Raw genomic sequence first — 19,210 nt, 5'->3', positions numbered from 1 at the left:
TCGTGCTTGCTGGTTAATGGAATAGTACGCACATATCGCATCCACTGAATTTGCATCATCGAACAGATCCAAATAAGAAGTGTCCGTTGCATACGTGTTGCATATGCAGAATCCCTGTCCAAAGGCCTTGTTAAGATAGCGTTCACTTGACTCGTGCGAACCTCTGGTTCACGGATTGAAAAGCCTCCTAAACCTGATGTGTGATTATATGGAGCGACGTCGCGTAGAGATGTTCACACGAGTCAAACCCAACGGGCCATGTCAAAAGGTAGCTTCATACTGTATGTATAATATTACATCCCTCTTCCCTGCTTCCACTGGCGGAGCATAGTCTTGCTTCTGTGATTTGGCCCCGAGGCCTAGGCTGTACAAGTGCCCGCTACTGCCTGTTGGGCAACGGCGGTTATTCTGCACTAGGCATAAACTAAAGTGAAAGTGGTTTCGCGGCCCGCCGCCCTCGGAGTGGTTCTTCTTTTCTTACACTTCACTTGACGCACCACACCGAAACCCACCATATTCTGATTTGGTGAAGATGGCGTGGGACGAGGAGAGGCAGCTTGGCGAGCCAGAGGAGCTCATTACTTCCATACCGGAACGGCCGCGACGGCCTCTTACGACTGACGAAAAGCTGGCTTCTACGACGATTAATGTTCATTCACGTGGAACTTCGATAGAGTGGAATTCCACCCAACATACGTCTGTGCGCGAAGAGACTGGTATTCTGGCCAAATTACGACATCTAGAAGCTCTTTTGGATAGAAAACTTGGCGTGGAGTCTGAAGCTATCGATAGGAAATTACCTGGCGATAGGAAGCATGTTCCGTGGCATTCACAGTTGAATATGGCGTTGCTGTGGGCAAGTGGGACCATGAACGTCAGTTGTTTTGCAACGGGCTTCCTTGGGTGGGCATTTGGCCTCTCTCTGAAGCAGAGCATTCTTGTTGTCATATTCGGATCTCTGTTGGGTGCATCACTACCAGGCTTCTGTGCGACACTGGGACCGGCCACTGGTCTGCGGCAAATCTCAATTGGGCGATACTCCATGGGTTGGTATCCGAATAAGATCATTGCGGCACTCAACACTATTCAGCAGATTGGTTGGAGTGCAGTTGGGTGTATAACTGGCGGACTCGCACTAACTGCTGTGTCGAATGGTCGCGTTTCGATTGCTGTTGGTATTGTTGTGATTGCTGTCTGCAGCTTGGTGCGTACCGCCAGGAATCATTCTTGCGTGAGGCTACTGACGACCGCTACAGCTCATCAGCTTTCTGGGCCTGCGAGCGATTCTGATCTATGAGAAGTATGTTAATCTGAAGTATGGAAGGCATAGAGCTTGTCTTTTTCGAAGCCTCCATACTCCTCCAAAACATTGTGAAATTAAGAGACACATGCTTACCGTCCACGCTTAGATATGCTTGGCTGGTATACTTCATCATCTTTTTGGTCATCTTCGGCCAGACGGGTCAGTATGCAGATAACACCACAGAGTCGTCTTTGAAAGGAGCCGACCTAAGTGGCAGTGTCTTGAGCCTTCTCGCCATCGTTTACGGATCCTCCGCAAGCTGGGCGACCATTGCATCAGACTACTACGTACACTACGCAGTCGATGTCAGCAGAACGAAAGTCTTTCTTATGACGACCTTTGGGATCGCTCTCCCTACCAGTATTGGAATGATGGCTGGCTGTGTCGTCTCTTCTGCCTTCAACAACAGAGTYGATTGGAAGGACTCGTACGAGAACCAAGGCCTGGGGTATCTGATTAAAGATATGTTGTATCCTCGAGGGTTTGCGCAGCTCATCCTGGTTCTTTTGGTTCTCTCCGGCATAAATATGTAAGTCATGGATATGCATGCACATTCGTGATGATTGCTGATAACAAGATGTGAAGGAACATCCTCAACACCTACTCCGCTGCGCTTTCCTGCCAGCAGTTTTCGAGACCATTCTCGCGAGTCCCGCGATTCATCTGGACTATCCTCTGCTTTGGTGTAATCGTCGCCATTGCACTGGCGGGGAGAAACAACCTGCTGGCATACTTGCAGAATTTCCTGTCCCTGCTCGGCTACTGGTGTACATCATATGCCGTTATAGTCTTCACTGAGCACTACCTCTTCCGGGGAGGAAAGTTTTCCAACTACGATCTCGAGGGCTGGAACGATCCTCGGAGACTGCCAGTTGGAATCGCGGGTCTCACAGCGTTCCTTCTGGGGGTCGTGGTCTGGATCATGGGCATGGTGCAGACTTGGGTAAGTGGCTTCCCAGTGTGCCGTCTGCGCATCACGTACTAACTCCATCTCTTCCAGTATGTTGGGGAGATCGCGAAGCAGATTGGTACGTCCGGTGGGGATGTTTCGAACCAACTGTGCTTTGCAGTGACTCTTGTGACCTACATTCCGGCGCGATACCTCGAGCTCAAATACATCGGCAGGTAGTTCATGGACTTGCATGATGTTCTGTCGTGTTATTTCAGCTTACGATCCTCGTTACCCATGTGTATGTATGTGACCTCCTTCCCTAAATTATGGCGAGAGCATGTGACTCTCAGGCGAGTGGAAGCATTCTCGCCCTCCAAGCCCTCGCTGTGGGCTCTGCAACTTGGCACTATTTTCTGTCGTTCATCGAGTCGTCATTCGAATCATCCCAGGAGTCTCGTGCGCTCGGTGCGCTCTTCCTGCTCACTGTGGTGAGCCAAATCCGGGCTCCTCCAAGATGCAAACCACTTCCGCAGCCCACCTCGCCTCCACATGCGACCCTTGCGGACGCCATTATCCTCTACCTTGACCTCCCAACCGGCAGCTTGTCCAGTACCGAGGAAAGGATTGACACCAGCAATAGCTTCAATCAGTCCGAAGAGCAATATCAAAGCGGCAATGGTGGCGAAGACGGTGACAATGACCGAGAGCAGAGTCGTAGTAGAGCAGCCGCAGCCAAGTGCCTTGGTACGTAGCTCAAAACGCTCGGATGAGAGCGGGCATATGTCCTTGTTGGACACTGGCTCGAGCAAAGATGAAGCTGGCACGCATGCTTCCGACGTCGGACACCAGCCGCAACCATGTTTCTCGTGGGTGCAAGAGCGACAATCCTGGTGTCTCCAGCAGGCGGCCTTCTTGCTGCTCGTCTCGATCATGTCCAATGTCGTCATTTCTCTTGTGATTTCAGTCGACTTTTGGTGACGACGATGATGTTGTTACCGGTGCTAATTCTCGATGCGTGATGGACGAGTCGTCTCTCGATGAGATGGTGATGATGATAATAATGGTGTTGGTGTTGGTTGTTGGAGCTTTGATGTGATGGACAAGCCCATGCCTGCTTTCTCCACGATCTGCGGGAGAACCCTGCAGCGGCAGTGACGTGAGGGCCCCGGACACCAATGTGATCCGAGAGCTTTGTCAAGAAAAAKTTCTATTAGCATTGGCACTCTCCCTTCTCACACATACAGCCAATTGTTGGGTCCTGTTAGCATCGCATCAACTCATCAAAACACATTCATCATGGCCGAAGAAGTCTCCACCGTCTCCTATGAGGACCTCGCCTTGATCGAGGAGGAATTCGAGGATATTGACACGGAAATCTGTGAGCTCGCTATGAACCGATTGTCAATGCGAAATCATGGCTAATGTCCACAGTGCGCCAGCAGTACAAGTTAAGCCAGCCAGCCTATGCGAAACGCGAAGAGACGTTGAAGAAGATTGAGAACTTCTGGCCTCTTGTCTTTGAGCAAGCTCCCATGGAAGTCGACGGCTACATTCAAGCTCAAGATTCCCGTATCTTCGCCGAAAGTCTACTCAGTATCAAAGTTACAAGGCCTGAGATCGACGACCCCAAGGGCTCACCTCGGAGCTTCACAATCGATTTCGAGTTCAAGCCAAACGACGATTTCGAAGACACACATCTCAGCAAGACGTTCTGGTATCGACGCTCCAGTGACGATGAGGCAAACTTGGTCTCTGAGCCGGTCAAGATCAACTGGAAGAAGGGCAAGGATTTGACGGAAGGTCTCACAGATGGTGCCGTTGCGCTGTGGGAGGCACGGAAGAAGACGGGAGATATGGCCGGAAAGGGTCTGCCTGAGTACACTGCGCTGAAGGAGAAGGTGGAGAATCTCAGCGGTGCGAACACTTCGTTCTTCACCTTTTTCGGCTGGGTCTCTAGCGGAAGGTGGGTGAGCAAAGAAGAGTCCGAGAAGGCAAACCAGGCGCACAGAGAGAAGCGTGCGGCACGTCAGCGCGGCGAAAAGATCGATGAGCCCGAGGATGAAAAGGATGAAGAGGATGAAGATTACGGTGACTCCGAGGTGGAAGTCCACGAAGCTGGCGAACACCTCGCCATCACTATTGCCGAGGACATTTGGCCTAACGCAATCAAGTTCTTCTCCCAAGCCCAAGAACTAGGCGACATGAGCGATGTTGAATTCGAGGACGATGACGAGGAAGATGACGAGAGTGAGCCAGTGGACATTCGTGCCCTCGTCGATGATTCGAAGAAGAAGAAGCGGGTGAGCGATAGCGGACCGCCGGCCAAGAAGCAGAAGAAATGATCGCATGCTCCCCGCCTCGCGTAGATACTGCGCAGCTCCTATCTTGATTTCTCACATCTTGCGGATGAATTGGTGCAGTCCGTCAGCTTGGCGGATCTGCAAAATATCTGGAGAATTTCCGGGGTGTGTGGCCCGTGGGCGACCGCCGTCTGCACATGCACATGAGATAGCTGTAAGATTGCCGACCCACATGATAACCACCAAAATTTGTTCTTGATATCCACATGCAGACCGCTGTTCTCCATGCAGCGTTCGGGTCATTCTGTTGATCTGTTCGCTATCATCGTCCAAAAGGGTATTGCGTTCCGACTCGTAAAGCAAAACGCCTACGCCATAGGATTGTAGACGATATCCACCCGAACCTGCCTCAGACCCGCAATGCCACCCCACTGTTTCAATGATGATGCCCTCCATTCCGCCATGCCCCTGTAAATGCTGCAAACAAAAGCGGGAAACTTTTCGTCGTCATCGAAGTCGTTAGTTCCAACTTTTTGTGGTCCTTCAAGTTCTGTGTTGCACATGGCCTAGTAATGGTTCGCTGTTGCGGCGAGTATTTGAGCGATGCCGATTGATCAGCATGACCCGACGAAGAAGTTTCCTTGCAATCCTTCTAAAGTCGAGAACGAAAACGTTAGCTACATTTTAGACAAGGTCAAAGTGGTTGGTCCACGGCCTGAAGCATTCCATGGTCGGACCGCCCATATGCCTTCTGCCATGAGGGACTCACCGGGATGTGAACTTGGCGCTAATGCGCCGGAGATGTGGAGGGGCGCAACGAATGCCGGTGTCATGGGTGTGCCATCGGTGAGCCGCTCGTCTTCGTCCATCACGCTGGGTGTTCCAGGACCAGTACTTCGTCCTTCTTCCATCCATCTTAGACCATTCGCGTACTCCTCGATAGGGAAAACTTCGCGTGCGTACTCTTCAAGGCCACGATGTCCTTCCCATATGCCTCGTCCTTCCTTTGGATACTCCAAATCTGGGCCAAAGTATGGCGCACGCTTTGTTCCCAGAGTCTCTTGTAGAATCTCAAGATGWTCTCGATACCCGCTCGGGATGTTGACATCGATATTGATTGGGCCGTGAACATAGTTAACAGGTCTTCCAACACCCCGCGAGAATCGAGCACATGCTTGGACCGGCGATAGCTTCTCGAACGCCAATGTTACCCTACGAACGCATCAGCATGTGCCAAAATCGACATGCATCGATCACAGGCCCTACCTCTGTCCTTTCCAGTGATTTGCACCCATTTTGAAAATCTGCAGCAGCGCTGGTCCGACATCATGCTCTGCATCCAGCCAAGGTAAGGGATCATTTGGGTGGAAGGGCGCCTGCCATACGAAGCTTCCATCGTCTTGTAGCTCCATCTGGAATAAAGGGTACGGTAGACTTGTGAAATTGTTGTTGTAAATCTAGAACAATAATTTTAGCGGTTGTCGATTCACCCTTCGCACATTCACTCACTCCGGTGTAAACAAAGGTAGCAGGAATGCCAATCTGTCTCACATAGTTCTCGATTGCAAACTTGGTCATCCACATTGGCAGCGCTTTCCAATCTTGGTCAAAAGAAGAGTGGTCCGGCATGCTGGAGTAGATGTAATGGCCTATACCAGCTTTCTTGGCGGCATCGGCACAAGCTTTTCCAATGGCAACCTCATCTCCCCAGTGCGTAGTATTGATGAAAGCAATCTTGGCTCCGGTGAAGAGGCGAGCGAGGAGTTGATTTCGATTAGGTCCGGTAAGGTCACCTTCGATCAATTCGACRTTGTCCAGACCGAAGAGCTCCTCGGCCACTAGGCCCTCATTTTGTCGGACTTGAGCACGAACATGCCATCCGACGGCAGACGCAGCTCGGATGAAAGAAGCGGCCTGTCTGCCCGTAGAGTTGATTGTAGCGACGGTTTTCGGTGGCATTACAAGAGCCGCATGGGCAGCAGCAGCGGTACCTGGTCGGGAGGGATTGGAATGGCAGTGTCGGCTTGGTTGCTTTCTTCAACGACCGCGACCACGGGATCGAAGAAAGATTCTGCGAAGACAACAGCTGCGGGGTAGACAATCGCTGGGTCAGGCACGTCCCGGAGCGGCAGCGGTAGCAGACGGGAGCACGCCGGTACTGCTGAATCTTAAGTGCAAGGAGGTCGTGGAGCGGCGGATGTGGTGGAGTGTCTGCTTAAACGTAGTAGGAGTAGTCTGAGCGGCTAGGCTCCCGTAGAGGTGCCCGGCGAACTCATGCACGGGGATCAGGACCGTCTACCTGCAGTTGCAATGGCAACGTGGATTATGAGAGGTTCGGAAGGCGCGCGCGTTTGGGTGAATGCCTGCCAGAGGTCGGCGGGTATGCGTGGCGGCCAACGTTGCTCACCGCCGCGCTGGGTGTGGCCTTCTGTTTGCTGCAAGACGGCTGGTGGCGATTGATGAATGATTCAAACGCTTGTTCCGAGCTGTAGGTAGGTTGATGGAGAAGTTTATTGCCGCGATCAGCACAGGGCGACGCTGGAAATCGATGATTCTGCGAGGAGGGAAAAAAAAGTGCTTTGCGCCAGGCCACACCAACGGCAAGGCCAGCGGACAACGTGCTCGCGTTTTACGTTATGGCAAGGAGTCTATGCTCGGTAGCGCGCCAGAGGTTCTTACAAACGGCCCAGCAGGCTCCATTCGGTCCATCAGGACGAGTCGTTGCCGGTCATGCTCGCGCGGTGTGACATCAGACCTTGGATTTGTCGATGTGGAGAGCAGGAGAAGGGTGTGAAGGCCGATGCCAGTTTTAGCCCCGTGCTCGTCGACATCACGCCAGAACTTCCCCGCCATACAAATTGGCGAAAGCCGATCTCGGGTGCTTCCTGTGGTGCAACCGGGGTCACGAGGCCCCGACAAGCGAAGGCCATCACTGGAATCATCAGTCGATGGGCCTGCCTTGCCTTGCGTGTGGGTCGGCCCAGCGCAGAGGGAGTGCCCTTCTAATGGCCATCTTCAGCAAGGTCGCAAACTACACCTGCCTGCAGGTGCCAAGTAGTTCGCCATAAAGGTTAAGTCGGCAAGAAATCGTTACATAATCTCCGTCACGTCCCACCAATGGAAAATGTTGAAGGAGCGTTCTGTAGTCACAGGTTCTTAGTTACGAGCTGACCCATGAGCACAAGGGCAAGGCGGCGCGAGCAGTGCAGAAAATATCTGTGTGCTTGATCGTGCATCTCCGCATCTCCTGCCGAACGGTACAGCTTCTTGATATGAGCCACCGACTACGTTAGGTAGCACTTATTTAAACGATACTTTTATGACAGAGCTCGGCGCCGAACTTGCCAGGTCACGATATTCCGGCAAGCTCGTTGGGCGAACGCCTTTCGCCCTGAGCTCGGTTTGTACCGAAGGTTCAATCGGTGCTTCGAAGCGCAGCTGGGAAGGATAGAGTTCGACTGCAATAGCTTCTTCGGGATTCAAATCCAAAGTAACCTCGCATACCCAATGGCTTTGCAGATGTGGGACCGCCGTGTGGCCTAATGTTTTCTGAGTTTGATCATAGCCACCTCGTCTACATGCAGCCGGCAGTCTCCCGGGGAGTCCTCGGAGGCCACTCCGTCTGCCATGAGGGCTGTACTGGGATGGAGTTATAAGAGGATGGTTCCAGTGGTCGTTGGTAAGCCTGCTATCTAATTGTCATCGGCTAGAACCGTCCATGAATGCATAAACTGTTTGGCTATCAGGGTAGAGACGACCGTACGAGTCAAACCTCGTTCAGCTTTTCCCATGCCTCCTTCAGCYCTTGAACGCGGTCCCGCTCTTCCTGTCCCAACTCTACCGGCGGACCTTTGATCTCCTCTCGGATGCCTGAGAAACTCATCGCTCGCTGTTTACCTTGGCGAGCTCCGAGGCCTTCGTGTTCCGCGTACCTCCACACACACCATCCGCTTGCCTCGGACGAGATCAGATATGGCTGACGCTTGCGCGACTTGACCGAGAAGCCTCTAAGCAAAATGACATCGCCAACCTCTGCGAGAGGTAGGGTAGCCTTCCATGGTCGTAAGACTTCCACAAGGACAGGCTCATCAGTCCCAAGACTGTTGTCCCACACTTTGAAGAAAGTGAAATAGTCCTTTGGGCCAGCTTTTGCGCGTTCAGGCTCTTTGGTCGCATCGGCCACGATAGCAATGATATCGACGGTGTTGTCCGCGCGGGCTTGGCTGTTAATCCTCTGACTTAGATTGGAGAGTGCCGTGTAATATCCCATGGCTGTCGAAAGTCCTACGAATGCACGCTGTCCAGATTTCTGGGCAATATCTGCCTCTACTTCCTCCTCGTCGGGGTGGAGACGGGTCGAACGCCTGGGCGAAAACCACTCCGAGATGACCTCTGGGACATTCCCCAGTCGAGAGGCGAAGGATTTCTTGGCTGGAGACCTCTTATGGAGACCTTCTTCGGTCTCGGTCATTTCGGCAGCTTTCGCAGCTACTTTAGAGGTCTTCTTGAAAACTTTTCGGACTGGCGTTTTCTGTAGTGGGGACAGTACAGCGATCGTGTCTTCTCCTTCCTGCCTCTCAGTATGCCTCTCGTCAACGAGCTTTTCCGAGATTTGACTATGAGTTTGTGATAACCTCGTCGACCTCCTGGCAGGCGTCTTCTGCGTCGCGCTGCGGAGCTGCTTATCAGCCGTGGGCTCTGCACTCGATCGAGTGTTCTTGAATGGTGGATCAGGTGTGATTTGTCTCGGCTGTGCGGGCTGTACAACGGTGGGATCGACGCTTGATCGRGTGTGCCGAGAAGGTGGATCAGACGGCGTTGCTGCGGGCTCAGCAGGCTCTACGACGACTTTTGCGTCGCTGATGAGAGAGTCGGGTTGTGTGGGTTGGGGATTGGGCGGGAAAGCCACGTTGTGCGAAGGTGGAATGCTCGGTGCCAATTGCGTTTCCCACTGTGTCTGCGAGTCATCTGGGCTTGGAGGAAGTGTTGGAGGGGGCGATGCGTCGTGCATCTCTACGAGGAGCTCGGATTGGTGTTGCCTCAAATCGCCTATGATGCTTTGCGCATCTCTAGCACTGGTCATGTCGTGCGACTTCACTTCCGGCGATTCGAGTGAGGCATGTTGCGCACGAGAAACCTCAGGCGAGAACACCTCAGCATCCGCTATTTGATCATCGTCGTTGGCGRCAATTGAGGCTCGTTCAGCCTCCGACGTGTATTGATCGTCCCGCGCAATAATTTGACCATATTGATCGCCAGCTGCAACCTCGATAGGGGATGTCCGAGCATTGGTACTAGCATGCTGCTTTCTGAACAGCTCAGGCGAAAAGCTCTCGTCATCTGTGCTCTGCGCGTCACCTTCCATCGCATGCGCTGTGATGTCCGCTGGCTCGACAACGGTATGAGCAGATGGTGAGTCGTCGATTCCCGCMGCTGGAGATGAAGACAAAAGCTCAATAACTTGCATTTCGCCTGTACGCTCTGCAGCATCATCTTTCGGGGTAGACTGCCTGTCTTCCGCGAATGACTCAGACGCTGCAGATGTCGTGGACTGGAAGGAGAAGTAATTGAACGACAGATTGCTCTTGGGCTGTACTGCAGGCGTGTGTGGTTCCTCGAGTGCCGGCATCTGCTCAGCGAAGAAGGTCGTCTCTTGCTCATTTTCGTCAGGGAGTATGGACTGAGCATCCTGGGTTTGCAGTGTCTCGGAGATCACTCTTGCCTTCGGATCTTGGACAGCCTTCACGCCGTCTGGTTCAGCAGTAGCCGGCGATTGAGGTTTTGTCGACTCCTGGTGCTTCAAGTCGGCGTCTTCATCGTCAGAACCAACTTCCGTTGGGGTTTCTTGGAACGCAGGAGTATCGATTGCGCTATGTGGGCTGGCAGATGCACCGCGAAATGTATGAGGTGCGTGTTGCGAGGCGTCATCAAGCTCCTCTTCTTCACCGCCAGAGTCAAGATCAATGACTTCGATCTGCGAAGCAGATGGCGCCACCACCGGGATTGCGAGGGCATCATTCGACACGGCAGCTTCTACGAGGTCAGCAATGATAACATCATCATCAGCATGGTTCCCTCCATCCAGCGTCGCTGCATTGCCTGCGTCCATGTCGACACCACCTTCGATCGCTGCCTCGAGAATCGCTGCAGAAGCGGCTTCTCTACTGGCAGGACGTCCACCACCAACATCAGCTTGAAAGGAATCGTGCTGCGTGACTGACTGCGTAGAAGACGCGTYTGACATCGTGACATCCTCGGGATTAATGCCTTGCGCGTCCAACTCGGTAGGGGAAGTCTCACGTGCGACTTGACTGTCCTGTGTTGTCGCATTGAATCGTACTTCGAAGGGATCGTGAGATGGTGACGATGGTAGATCATGGACATCAGACTCATCAATGCCTGAAGCGCCAATCCGTGGCGGCAATACAGCTGGCGTTGGCTCAGTCGTCGCTACTGTGCCCGGATCATCGTCACTGCTCTGCTTCGTCTCGTTCCCACCGCCCGGTACAACTCCTGCACCTGTGTTCACTCTTCCCATATCTGCCACAACACCACTCGGCGCGGGCGTGGGCGTCTTTGCAAAAGATTGCAACGGTGCCGGCGAATCAGCAAAACCGAACAGGCTACTGTACGTCCTCGCCATGATCCTTTCCCGCTCCGACTGTGGCGTGATTTGTGGTGTGTTAGAGGTGCCGTCCATGCCAGTCGTTGCGGCAAAGATCTTTGTAGGGGTATGCGGTGCTGCCATTGTCGGCACGCTGAATTTTCGCTTTTGAGGCACGGTCATTGATGAATCGGATGGCATCGCCGGGAACTTTGCTGTGGATTCAAGCAGCCGATCTGCAAGCGGATTACCACCGTCTCGGTCTCCTGAAGGTAGACGTGCTGCATTCTGTGTGGTCTCGCCCATCTGCGCTGGGATGGTAGCCAGAGACATCTGTTGCAAGGCACTTGGAGCTGGTTTGTGCCTCGCGCTCTGATCATTGTTGGTTTCGGGGACTACGGGCATTGCGGAGCGCCCCTCAGCTTCGCCATCTTGTACATCTTCGTCAGAGCTATCTTCTGGCTCCTCTCCCATATCTTCAATGAGCTCTTCCACATCGTCTGCGTCAACTTCCTGCTCGTCATTACGGTCATCATTATCATTATCATCGTTGTAATTATACTCATCACGCAAGCCCTCCGCACGCATGTTTCGCATGTGCTCCTCGTACATGTCTTCATCCTCTTCAGTGTCGGATAGGTATTCTGGGTGCGGTGGCGGTGCGTGTTCATGATGTGTTTCATCAGTGGCACCGTTGTGAGCGTAGATATCTATCAGACTTGCATCATCGTCGGGATCTGCTGTGTCGGGAAGAGATAGCGATAGAGTCAGTGATGGCTGAGAGATCGAAGCTGCAGCAGAAAAGTTGGCTGCTCCCTGAGTCGCTGTCGCTGGGTCTTCTGCTTGAGGTTCTATTGGAAATGGCGAAGGCAGTGGCAGCGTGGACGAAGGGACAGGTCTGAGATTCGGTGTTGATGGCCCATCCCGTGTTTCGGTAGGCGACGTGAAGGATAAGTCTGGCATATGCAGGCGTGAGAGAGCAGGCGGGGCCATTCCAAGAGATGCAGCAAAATCCAACGCGGGGGGCGTGTCGGCCTTGCCACGGTCATCTGCATCGACCGAATCCTGAATGATGGCAGTTTGTCCCGTCATCTCCACATCAGCATCAGTCTGATGCCCGTAACTGTCCTCACGAACGACCTGGGCGTCTTTCTCTGGACTAGGACTCCTTCCCGCGAGCCTCCATTTCCCCGTGCCCCCGAAAGAGATCCTCGCCCGTTTTCTCGGCCCATCCGCTTCAAGATCTTCAAGCTCTCCAGTGAAAGGATCGAAGCCATCCCCAAATCCATCCCCGGAGAGCCGCGAGATCCTCACAAAAGCCGGGCTGGAATATATCGGAACAGCACCAATGACAGTTCCCACACTGGATCTCAACGAACCTAGCCTTCCTTCATTGCGGGCAACAGGCGTCTGCATTGACTCTTCAACCGGCGGCCGCTCGCTTTGATCGGCTCGAATCCAGTCCCCATTTGTCTTCTGAATTCCCACTTGTCCTTCATAAACCAGCTCTCCATCCACGCTCCGTCCCGGCGTGCGCACTGCATTTTCACTGCTTTCCACCCACGCTGCGCCCTTCAACTCCAGCAGGATCTCATCGCCAATTCCCAACTTTCCAAGCGCAACAGCTTCCGCGCTAGGGCCCGAGAAGCGGACCCGGACCTGTCCCTTTTTATTTCGTAGGCGGAAATCCGGGTCAGCGAGCAGCAGTGCACATTGCTTGGTGCTAGAGGAGTACGGCCAGATCAAAGTGACGACAGCGCGGATGGCGGCATTCGCGGGTGGGGCGGACGTCGGGGAGAGTGTTGTAATGGGCACRATAGATGTGGCCATGATTATGACTGCAATACAAACGGATGTCTGTAGGCATGGAAGGACATGTTGAGGTTTGAGTGGGCCCTCGGTGTCTGGAAGCAAGTCGCGTGGGACGTTGGATGATTGTTACGCGCAAGGCCAGAAGAGGAAGTTCGTAGATCGAACAATGTCCGTGCGCCTTCAAGCTGTCATTGCGGGCCTTTGTTACGGAGTAAACACGAAAGAGAGAATATTCCTTCAATGTTACTGGTCCTGTTGTCCTACTATGACCATAGTCGATGCCCTACCATTGAGGTACTTGAGCCTACTCCATGGAGGCAATATGCACTACATCAACCCTAACCCTAATTCGCAAGACACCGCACCACGACGGCGGGCACGTAAGTTCTTGTAACACATTTTATGAAAATGCTATAGACGCACATAGTCAAGACTCTCTCTATGCGTTTATCGACTGTAAAGTTACACCAGATTTACAATCGATAGTACACACAGTCTCGACCCAGGAAAACTACCTTAACGTGTACAACGATCTTCTTGGTAGCCAGCTGTTCGTTGACCCTGCCTAGGCACCTGGGCAGGCAAGGCGTCCGGCTCTCGGATTGCGTCAGCAAATGATGCGAGAAGCTACCCTATCTACCCAACGAACACCTGCAGCTGGCTTTCCGAGAAGATCGTTGTACACGTTATGTCATTTCGGAAACCGAACAATCTCACCTGCAGCGTATTCTCGCGACAATTACACCCTAGCACACTTTTCCGGGATTCACAGGGACAAGGATATTCCGGTCGAAAGCATGACCTTATGGACAGCTGATACAAAACTCGTCGCCTTGCCATTGGAGTTCAAGATCGCCCTAGATCCAACCCGACGACAACCAATCTCCCACTCGACCTCTACACTTCTCTTCTTTCCTCAAACACGAATTGCAAGACTTGCACATCACCGCGACAGCGTAACGTGACTGCAACATTCTCTCACATAGACTGTGCCGTTCGAGATGGACCCCAACACCGTAAATCCAAGCCAGCTCTTCAGCGTGGAAGGAATGGTTGTAGTCATTACTGGAGGTGGAACTGGTACGAGCCAACTCACACCATGACTCTCACGCCAGGCACAATCTGATCAACTCAAGGAATTGGTCTGATGATGACAAAAGCATTCGCCAACAATGGAGCTGCCAAGGTGTATATTGTGGGAAGACGAAAGGAGAAGCTCGAAGAGGCCGCCAGGGATGCATCGCCTTATGGGAATGTCATTCCAATTGTTGGGGACGTCACATCGAAAGAATCACTGGCAAAGGTCGCGGAACAGGTGAAACGCGARACCGGCTTTGTCAACCTGCTTTGCTGTAACAGCGGAGCGTATCCAAAACCAATTGGAGTCAATTCCAGCGATGTCTCCCTGCAGGAATTTGCAGCCAAATGTCTTGAGCAAGAACCCGAAGATTGGAACAGTATGTTAAAGTTGACACTTCCAAATGTGATTGGTGTGAGAGAGAGCTGATACAGGCACAGACGGCTTCTCTACCAACACAACAGCTGTAGCATTCACAGCCTTCTCATTCCTCGAACTTTTAGACGCCGGCAACAAGCAAAACAACTGTCCGGGTCGTAGGAGTCAAATTCTCGTTACGAGCTCCGTCGCTGGCTTTCTAAGAAACCCAACTACGATAGGAGTCTATCCTTTGACGAAAGCGGCAGTCACTCACTTGGTCAAATATCTCTCCGGAGCGCTAATACCTTACTCGATCCGCGTRAATGCATTGGCTCCAGGACTTTTCCCAAGCGATCTCGCCGCATCCTTGATCGCGAAAGGGGGTGAGACCCAGCAGGATCCTTCTACCGAGGGAGCATTTCCGAAGAGCTTCCAGCCCTCTACACGGTTGGGCTCCACGGCTGATATGGCTGGGACGGTATTGTATATGGCGTCTGCTGCCGGTGCCTTTCTCAATGGGTGCATCCATCTCATTGATGGCGGAAAACTTGGCCAATTGCCAGCGACGTACTGAGTGGGCGCATCTTAATCAAAATGTGGCGAAGAGGACTCGAGTTTGCAAAGCGGCAGGATTCGTCGTGACTGTTCTTGCCAATATATGTACAGGGACTGCACTTTCATGCACATCACTTTTTTCCGCTGCCAGGTTTTGAAAACACTCCACTCCCAACAACCAATACACAAACGCTCTGTGGAATCCCAGGCCCATCACTAGTCCATGTCTGCAACCATACCTCGTAGCGATGTCCAGGATCCAGACCATCCACGCGCGTTGTATTTCCACGAGCTCCTTGCCCACACAAGAATCCTCCAACGGTCTTGTCTTGCCAAAGTACAGCATACCTCTCAACATCCCATCCCCCATCCAGAGGTTCCCATGTGGCTTCGAATCCAGTCATCGTTGCGTATACTCCTGTACTTCGCGGGGCAGGAGCGTTGTCTTGACGGGCGAGAGCAGAAACGACATCAGACCATTCACTTTTGTCTTCGTCCTTTTCTCCACCACGAGTTCGTACTTGAAATTCCCATTTCACTCCAGCACCGGTGAATGAGTTGTCCATCTGGTTTGAACCCTGGTATCCTTCTGTCCAATCTCCACCGCATCGCTGTCTGACATCATAGCCTCGCGCTCCATATACTGGATCGAAAGCGAATCTTATGCCAAATGGCATWCCACAAGCACGCACATTCTTTGGAGTGTGAATCGGCCGAGCTGGGATGTGATTTGGGATTTGCAACGGGGCGCCTCCGATGTTCAATGATTGATTCAGTGTAGCACTGAATGCTTTTGCGATCTGGTATTCTCCTAGAGAGTTGGGATGTAGACCGTCGCAGGTGCCTTTGCAGTGATCGGGGACGTTTCCATAATGTTGCTCTATATCCACCAGCTCAATCTGTGACTTTCCTGATGATTTGTGGTCCTCGTTGATGGCAGTTTTCAGCATGGAATTATACCGTGCTGTCCATTGTGGTAGCTCCGGGTGGCCTGAGATTGGGGATCGCTGAGGAACGTTGGCGATTGCAAAGTTCAAATCTGGCTTTGCTGCCCGAGCATTCGATATGAATGTCATCATATTTTCTAGCGTTCCCTCTGGCCCACTAACGCACCATCCAAGATCGTTGAACCCGAGCATCACAAGCAACCAGTCGGGTTGGTGAATTCGAACTTGCTCGGCGATCAAATCCTTGGCTTGGAAGACCTGTCGACCTGACTTTGCGAAATGCCACCCTTGAAAGTCCCTCGAGACGTCTAGTGCATATCCTCCGGTTGTGATGTCTCGTTCTGGAGGTTCTTGCTCGTCGGCAAATCGAGGAGGCTGAGGCGGGTGCGGGAGATCCGGAGGGACAGTCCCAGCATATGGGCCCACAAATTCAGAGATCATTGAGGGAGCAGCTTCRCAGAGCCACTGCCACAGACGGTATCGCCACGTGTGATCGCCTTCTGAGCCATGTGATATCGAGTCACCTGCAATCATGAACTTCAACCTGCCCGAAGCCTGGGAAGGGAATGCTCTCTCCATGACTGACGGCAGATCGTTCCGGAAGAGTTTAATCCAGATATTTGATGTTGGAAGTATGCTGTAATTCACACTCGCGTCCCCGGAACCCATTGAGAGGCTGCTGTCTATTATAGGGGCTCCAAAGTCTCTCTGGTAAGGTAAGGTAGTATGCAACTAATGACTAGACCGGCCGCTCTTGCCTCGACTGGAAAGGTTTGCCGCCGATTAGATGACAAAGCCCGACCTCTAGATGATTGAATTCGATATGTGTCGGTCCCAAGGATTTTGTAGGATTGAATTCTGGAGTTGCTGGTGTCCTCTGTTTGCCAGAGTGTTGGAAGTCTGGTTGACGAATCTTTCGATGTCCATGTACTCGCCTCCGGGGACCTGGGAGATGTCCAGGGCCGGGCCGACTCTGCTAGCTCCCGTCTCCACCTTCTCCGCCCCTTTGGCTCTCTCCCATCTTTCGAAAACAACATCGACATCGATCGCAGAAAATTTATCCTCTTCTGGGATGTTCTTGAACATGAGCTATCACGTTCAGCATGAAGCCAGGCGTATGACCTTAGCTTGCCCCTGTCTGATCTGACAGTCCTCTGCGATTCGGAGACGACATCTGAGCAGCCACAGCATCTGAGGATTCGGCTGAAGGAGGGGATGATCTTCACTAATGTTGCACCGCATGAGAGCTTGGCTCGAACCCCACGCTTCTGCAGCGCTTCACTCATCATCATCAGCATCATCACGAGCTTGCAGTGCTGACTGTCCATCGCCATATCATGGCAACGGAGTATTCTGGGACCGACAGACTTGAAGTCTGTGCAGTGGAAGCACAGCCAGAAATCATCACCGACCGCAGCAAGCAGAGCATGACCAATAGCAACGTTGGTACTCTTGATCGAAAGCTCAAGTCGAGACACATCCAGTTCCTTGCGTTATCTGGCGCCATCGGTACTGGCCTCTTCGTTGGAAGCGGCCAAGTGCTCTCTTTAGCCGGCCCTCTGTCAGCGTGGATTGCATATACCATCACAGGCTTCAACCTGTTCTGTGTCATCAATTCCCTCGGGGAGATGGCCACCTATCTTCCCATTCCAGGCGCCGTGCCCGTGTATGCCGCAATGTTTGTTGACCCTGCTTTGGGGTTTGCGGTGAGTACGCAACTGCTGTKAGAGCGATAGGATTGTGGCTGAATGCATCCACGCCAGCTTGGATGGAACTATTACTACCAACTTGCGATTGGTGTGCCCATAGAAACCACTGTTGCAACGATCATAATTGGATACTGGCCAAATAGCGTGCCATCTGGAGTATGGATCACGGTTCTTACACTCCCCATGATCCTGATCAATTGTGCGCCTGTCAATTTCTATGGCGAGGTATGGGTATAAGCACTTGATTTAAGAACAAGGCTACTGACTGCATCTGATTTGAATTGCAGGCCGAATTTGTCTTTGGTGGGTGTCGGTTTTGGCCTCTTCATAGTGRCAAATCTATTAACGATGCTTCTCAGGTGCCATCAAAATACTAACAATAATTGCCCTAATCCTGCTCATGCTGATTATCGACTTGGGAGGAGCGCCAAGCGGTGATCGAATTGGCTTCCGATACTGGACGAATCCCGAGTGAGTCTCAAGATGCCGGTCGAACGATCGAATGCTATGCTACACGCAGCTGATGATGTCTTCTTTGATAGCCCTATGAATACCTACCTCGTAGAAGGTGGGCTTGGCAGGTTCCTGACCTTCTTCAAAGTCTTCGTACAGGCTACCTTCGCATATGGCGGTAGCGAGATGTGTGTGATCGCAGCAGGGGAGGCGCAGGATCCACGGAGAAACATTCCCAAGGCAGTTCGAAGAGTATTCTGGCGCATCTTAACCTTTTACGTGCTGTGAGTATATCTCAGTATCGCTTCTGGCCAGCGCTTGACTGTCCCTCAGGGCCATCTTCCTGGTCGGGCTATGTGTTTCATCAAAAGATCCGCAACTTCTCAATGCGATCGACACTGGAGCTCCTGGCGCTGCCGCTAGTCCTTTCGTCATTGCCATTATCAATGGTGGCATCCCTGCTCTACCGCATATCCTGAATGCAGTAATATTGAGTTCCGCCTGGAGTGCCGGAAACGCATTTTTCTACGCCTCGACAAGAGTGCTATATGCGTCTGCCCTGGACGGCAAGGCTCCAAAGGTGTTCACTTTCGAAAAGTTCGACGTGCCATACGCTTGCGTGGCAGCGACCTCCTTGATCAGTCTGATCGCGTACCTCAATGTCTCCAACGCCAGCGCGGAGGTATTCTTCTGGTTCTCCAACCTCTCCGCGGTATCCACCCTGATCGTATGGTGTAGTATCTGCGTCACCTACCTTCGCTTCTACTACGGTCTTGAACAGAATGGCATTCCGCGGACATCCCTACCCTGGAAGGCACCGCTCCAGCCATTCTTGGCCTACTTTGGAACCTGCTTCTGTACCGTGATTGCTCTTTTCAACGGATTCGATGCCTTCTTCCCCGGCAAATTTTCCGCCAAGTCGTTTGTACCTCCATACATCGATATACCAATCTTTTTGGCACTGGTCTTTGGTTACAAGCTGATTAAGAAAACTAAACTTGTGCGACTCGACAACATGGATCTGTGGAGCGGGAAAGCGGAAATTGACAGGCAGGTGTGGCCGGTCAGAATCCCTCGAAATCTGGTGGAGCGACTGTGGTTTTGGATAGCGTGATGGACTTTCCGATCTGTTTGATCCGCGGCTCTATTGCTCTACAGGAAGGCTAGGCAAGTCCGAAGAGCAAGGCGCTTGTTACC

At 52.4% G+C, this 19,210-nt stretch overlaps 8 protein-coding genes; 4 read left to right on the top strand and 4 right to left on the bottom strand.

Moving 5' to 3' along the window:
• Positions 1-532: 532 nt before the first annotated feature.
• Positions 533-2,432, top strand: RCC_07694 (related to purine-cytosine permease; the record flags this gene model as incomplete). XM_023772948.1 has 5 exons in its annotated part: positions 533-1,204; positions 1,257-1,300; positions 1,410-1,832; positions 1,889-2,246; positions 2,304-2,432. 5 exons carry the CDS (start codon positions 533-535, stop codon positions 2,430-2,432), a joined length of 1,626 nt encoding a protein of 541 aa, XP_023628716.1.
• A 203-nt stretch (positions 2,433-2,635) lies between these two features.
• RCC_07693 (uncharacterized protein) lies at positions 2,636-3,142 on the bottom strand (the record flags this gene model as incomplete). Its single annotated transcript, XM_023772947.1, has 1 exon — positions 2,636-3,142. One exon carries the CDS (start codon positions 3,140-3,142, stop codon positions 2,636-2,638), a length of 507 nt encoding a protein of 168 aa, XP_023628715.1.
• A 349-nt stretch (positions 3,143-3,491) lies between these two features.
• Positions 3,492-4,537, top strand: RCC_07692 (related to phosphatase 2a inhibitor; the record flags this gene model as incomplete). XM_023772946.1 has 2 exons in its annotated part: positions 3,492-3,573; positions 3,627-4,537. 2 exons carry the CDS (start codon positions 3,492-3,494, stop codon positions 4,535-4,537), a joined length of 993 nt encoding a protein of 330 aa, XP_023628714.1.
• A 572-nt stretch (positions 4,538-5,109) lies between these two features.
• Positions 5,110-6,454, bottom strand: RCC_07691 (related to nitrogen metabolic regulation protein; the record flags this gene model as incomplete). XM_023772945.1 has 4 exons in its annotated part: positions 5,110-5,147; positions 5,265-5,707; positions 5,762-5,907; positions 6,005-6,454. 4 exons carry the CDS (start codon positions 6,452-6,454, stop codon positions 5,110-5,112), a joined length of 1,077 nt encoding a protein of 358 aa, XP_023628713.1.
• Positions 6,455-8,261: 1,807 nt separating this feature from the next.
• RCC_07690 (uncharacterized protein) lies at positions 8,262-12,929 on the bottom strand (the record flags this gene model as incomplete). The annotated part of the gene is made up of 1 exon (XM_023772944.1): positions 8,262-12,929. One exon carries the CDS (start codon positions 12,927-12,929, stop codon positions 8,262-8,264), a length of 4,668 nt encoding a protein of 1,555 aa, XP_023628712.1.
• Positions 12,930-13,912: 983 nt separating this feature from the next.
• RCC_07689 (related to 3-oxoacyl-[acyl-carrier-protein] reductase) lies at positions 13,913-14,923 on the top strand (the record flags this gene model as incomplete). XM_023772943.1 has 3 exons in its annotated part: positions 13,913-13,991; positions 14,048-14,368; positions 14,430-14,923. The coding sequence occupies 3 exons, from the start codon at positions 13,913-13,915 to the stop codon at positions 14,921-14,923; spliced, it is 894 nt and encodes a 297-aa protein (XP_023628711.1).
• A 112-nt stretch (positions 14,924-15,035) lies between these two features.
• On the bottom strand, positions 15,036-16,520 carry RCC_07688 (uncharacterized protein; the record flags this gene model as incomplete). The annotated part of the gene is made up of 1 exon (XM_023772942.1): positions 15,036-16,520. The coding sequence occupies one exon, from the start codon at positions 16,518-16,520 to the stop codon at positions 15,036-15,038; it is 1,485 nt and encodes a 494-aa protein (XP_023628710.1).
• A 668-nt stretch (positions 16,521-17,188) lies between these two features.
• Positions 17,189-19,127, top strand: RCC_07687 (probable amino acid transporters; the record flags this gene model as incomplete). XM_023772941.1 has 6 exons in its annotated part: positions 17,189-17,557; positions 17,615-17,785; positions 17,848-17,863; positions 17,920-18,031; positions 18,103-18,297; positions 18,347-19,127. 6 exons carry the CDS (start codon positions 17,189-17,191, stop codon positions 19,125-19,127), a joined length of 1,644 nt encoding a protein of 547 aa, XP_023628709.1.
• Between the last annotated feature and the right edge of the window lie 83 nt (positions 19,128-19,210).

The sequence above is a fragment of the Ramularia collo-cygni genome (genome assembly GCF_900074925.1).
Source record: "Ramularia collo-cygni strain URUG2 genome assembly, contig: RCC_scaffold12, whole genome shotgun sequence".
NCBI lineage: Eukaryota > Fungi > Ascomycota > Dothideomycetes > Mycosphaerellales > Mycosphaerellaceae > Ramularia > Ramularia collo-cygni.
Note: the sequence above shows the minus strand (reverse complement) of the source record. Positions and strands in the feature narration are given on the sequence as shown.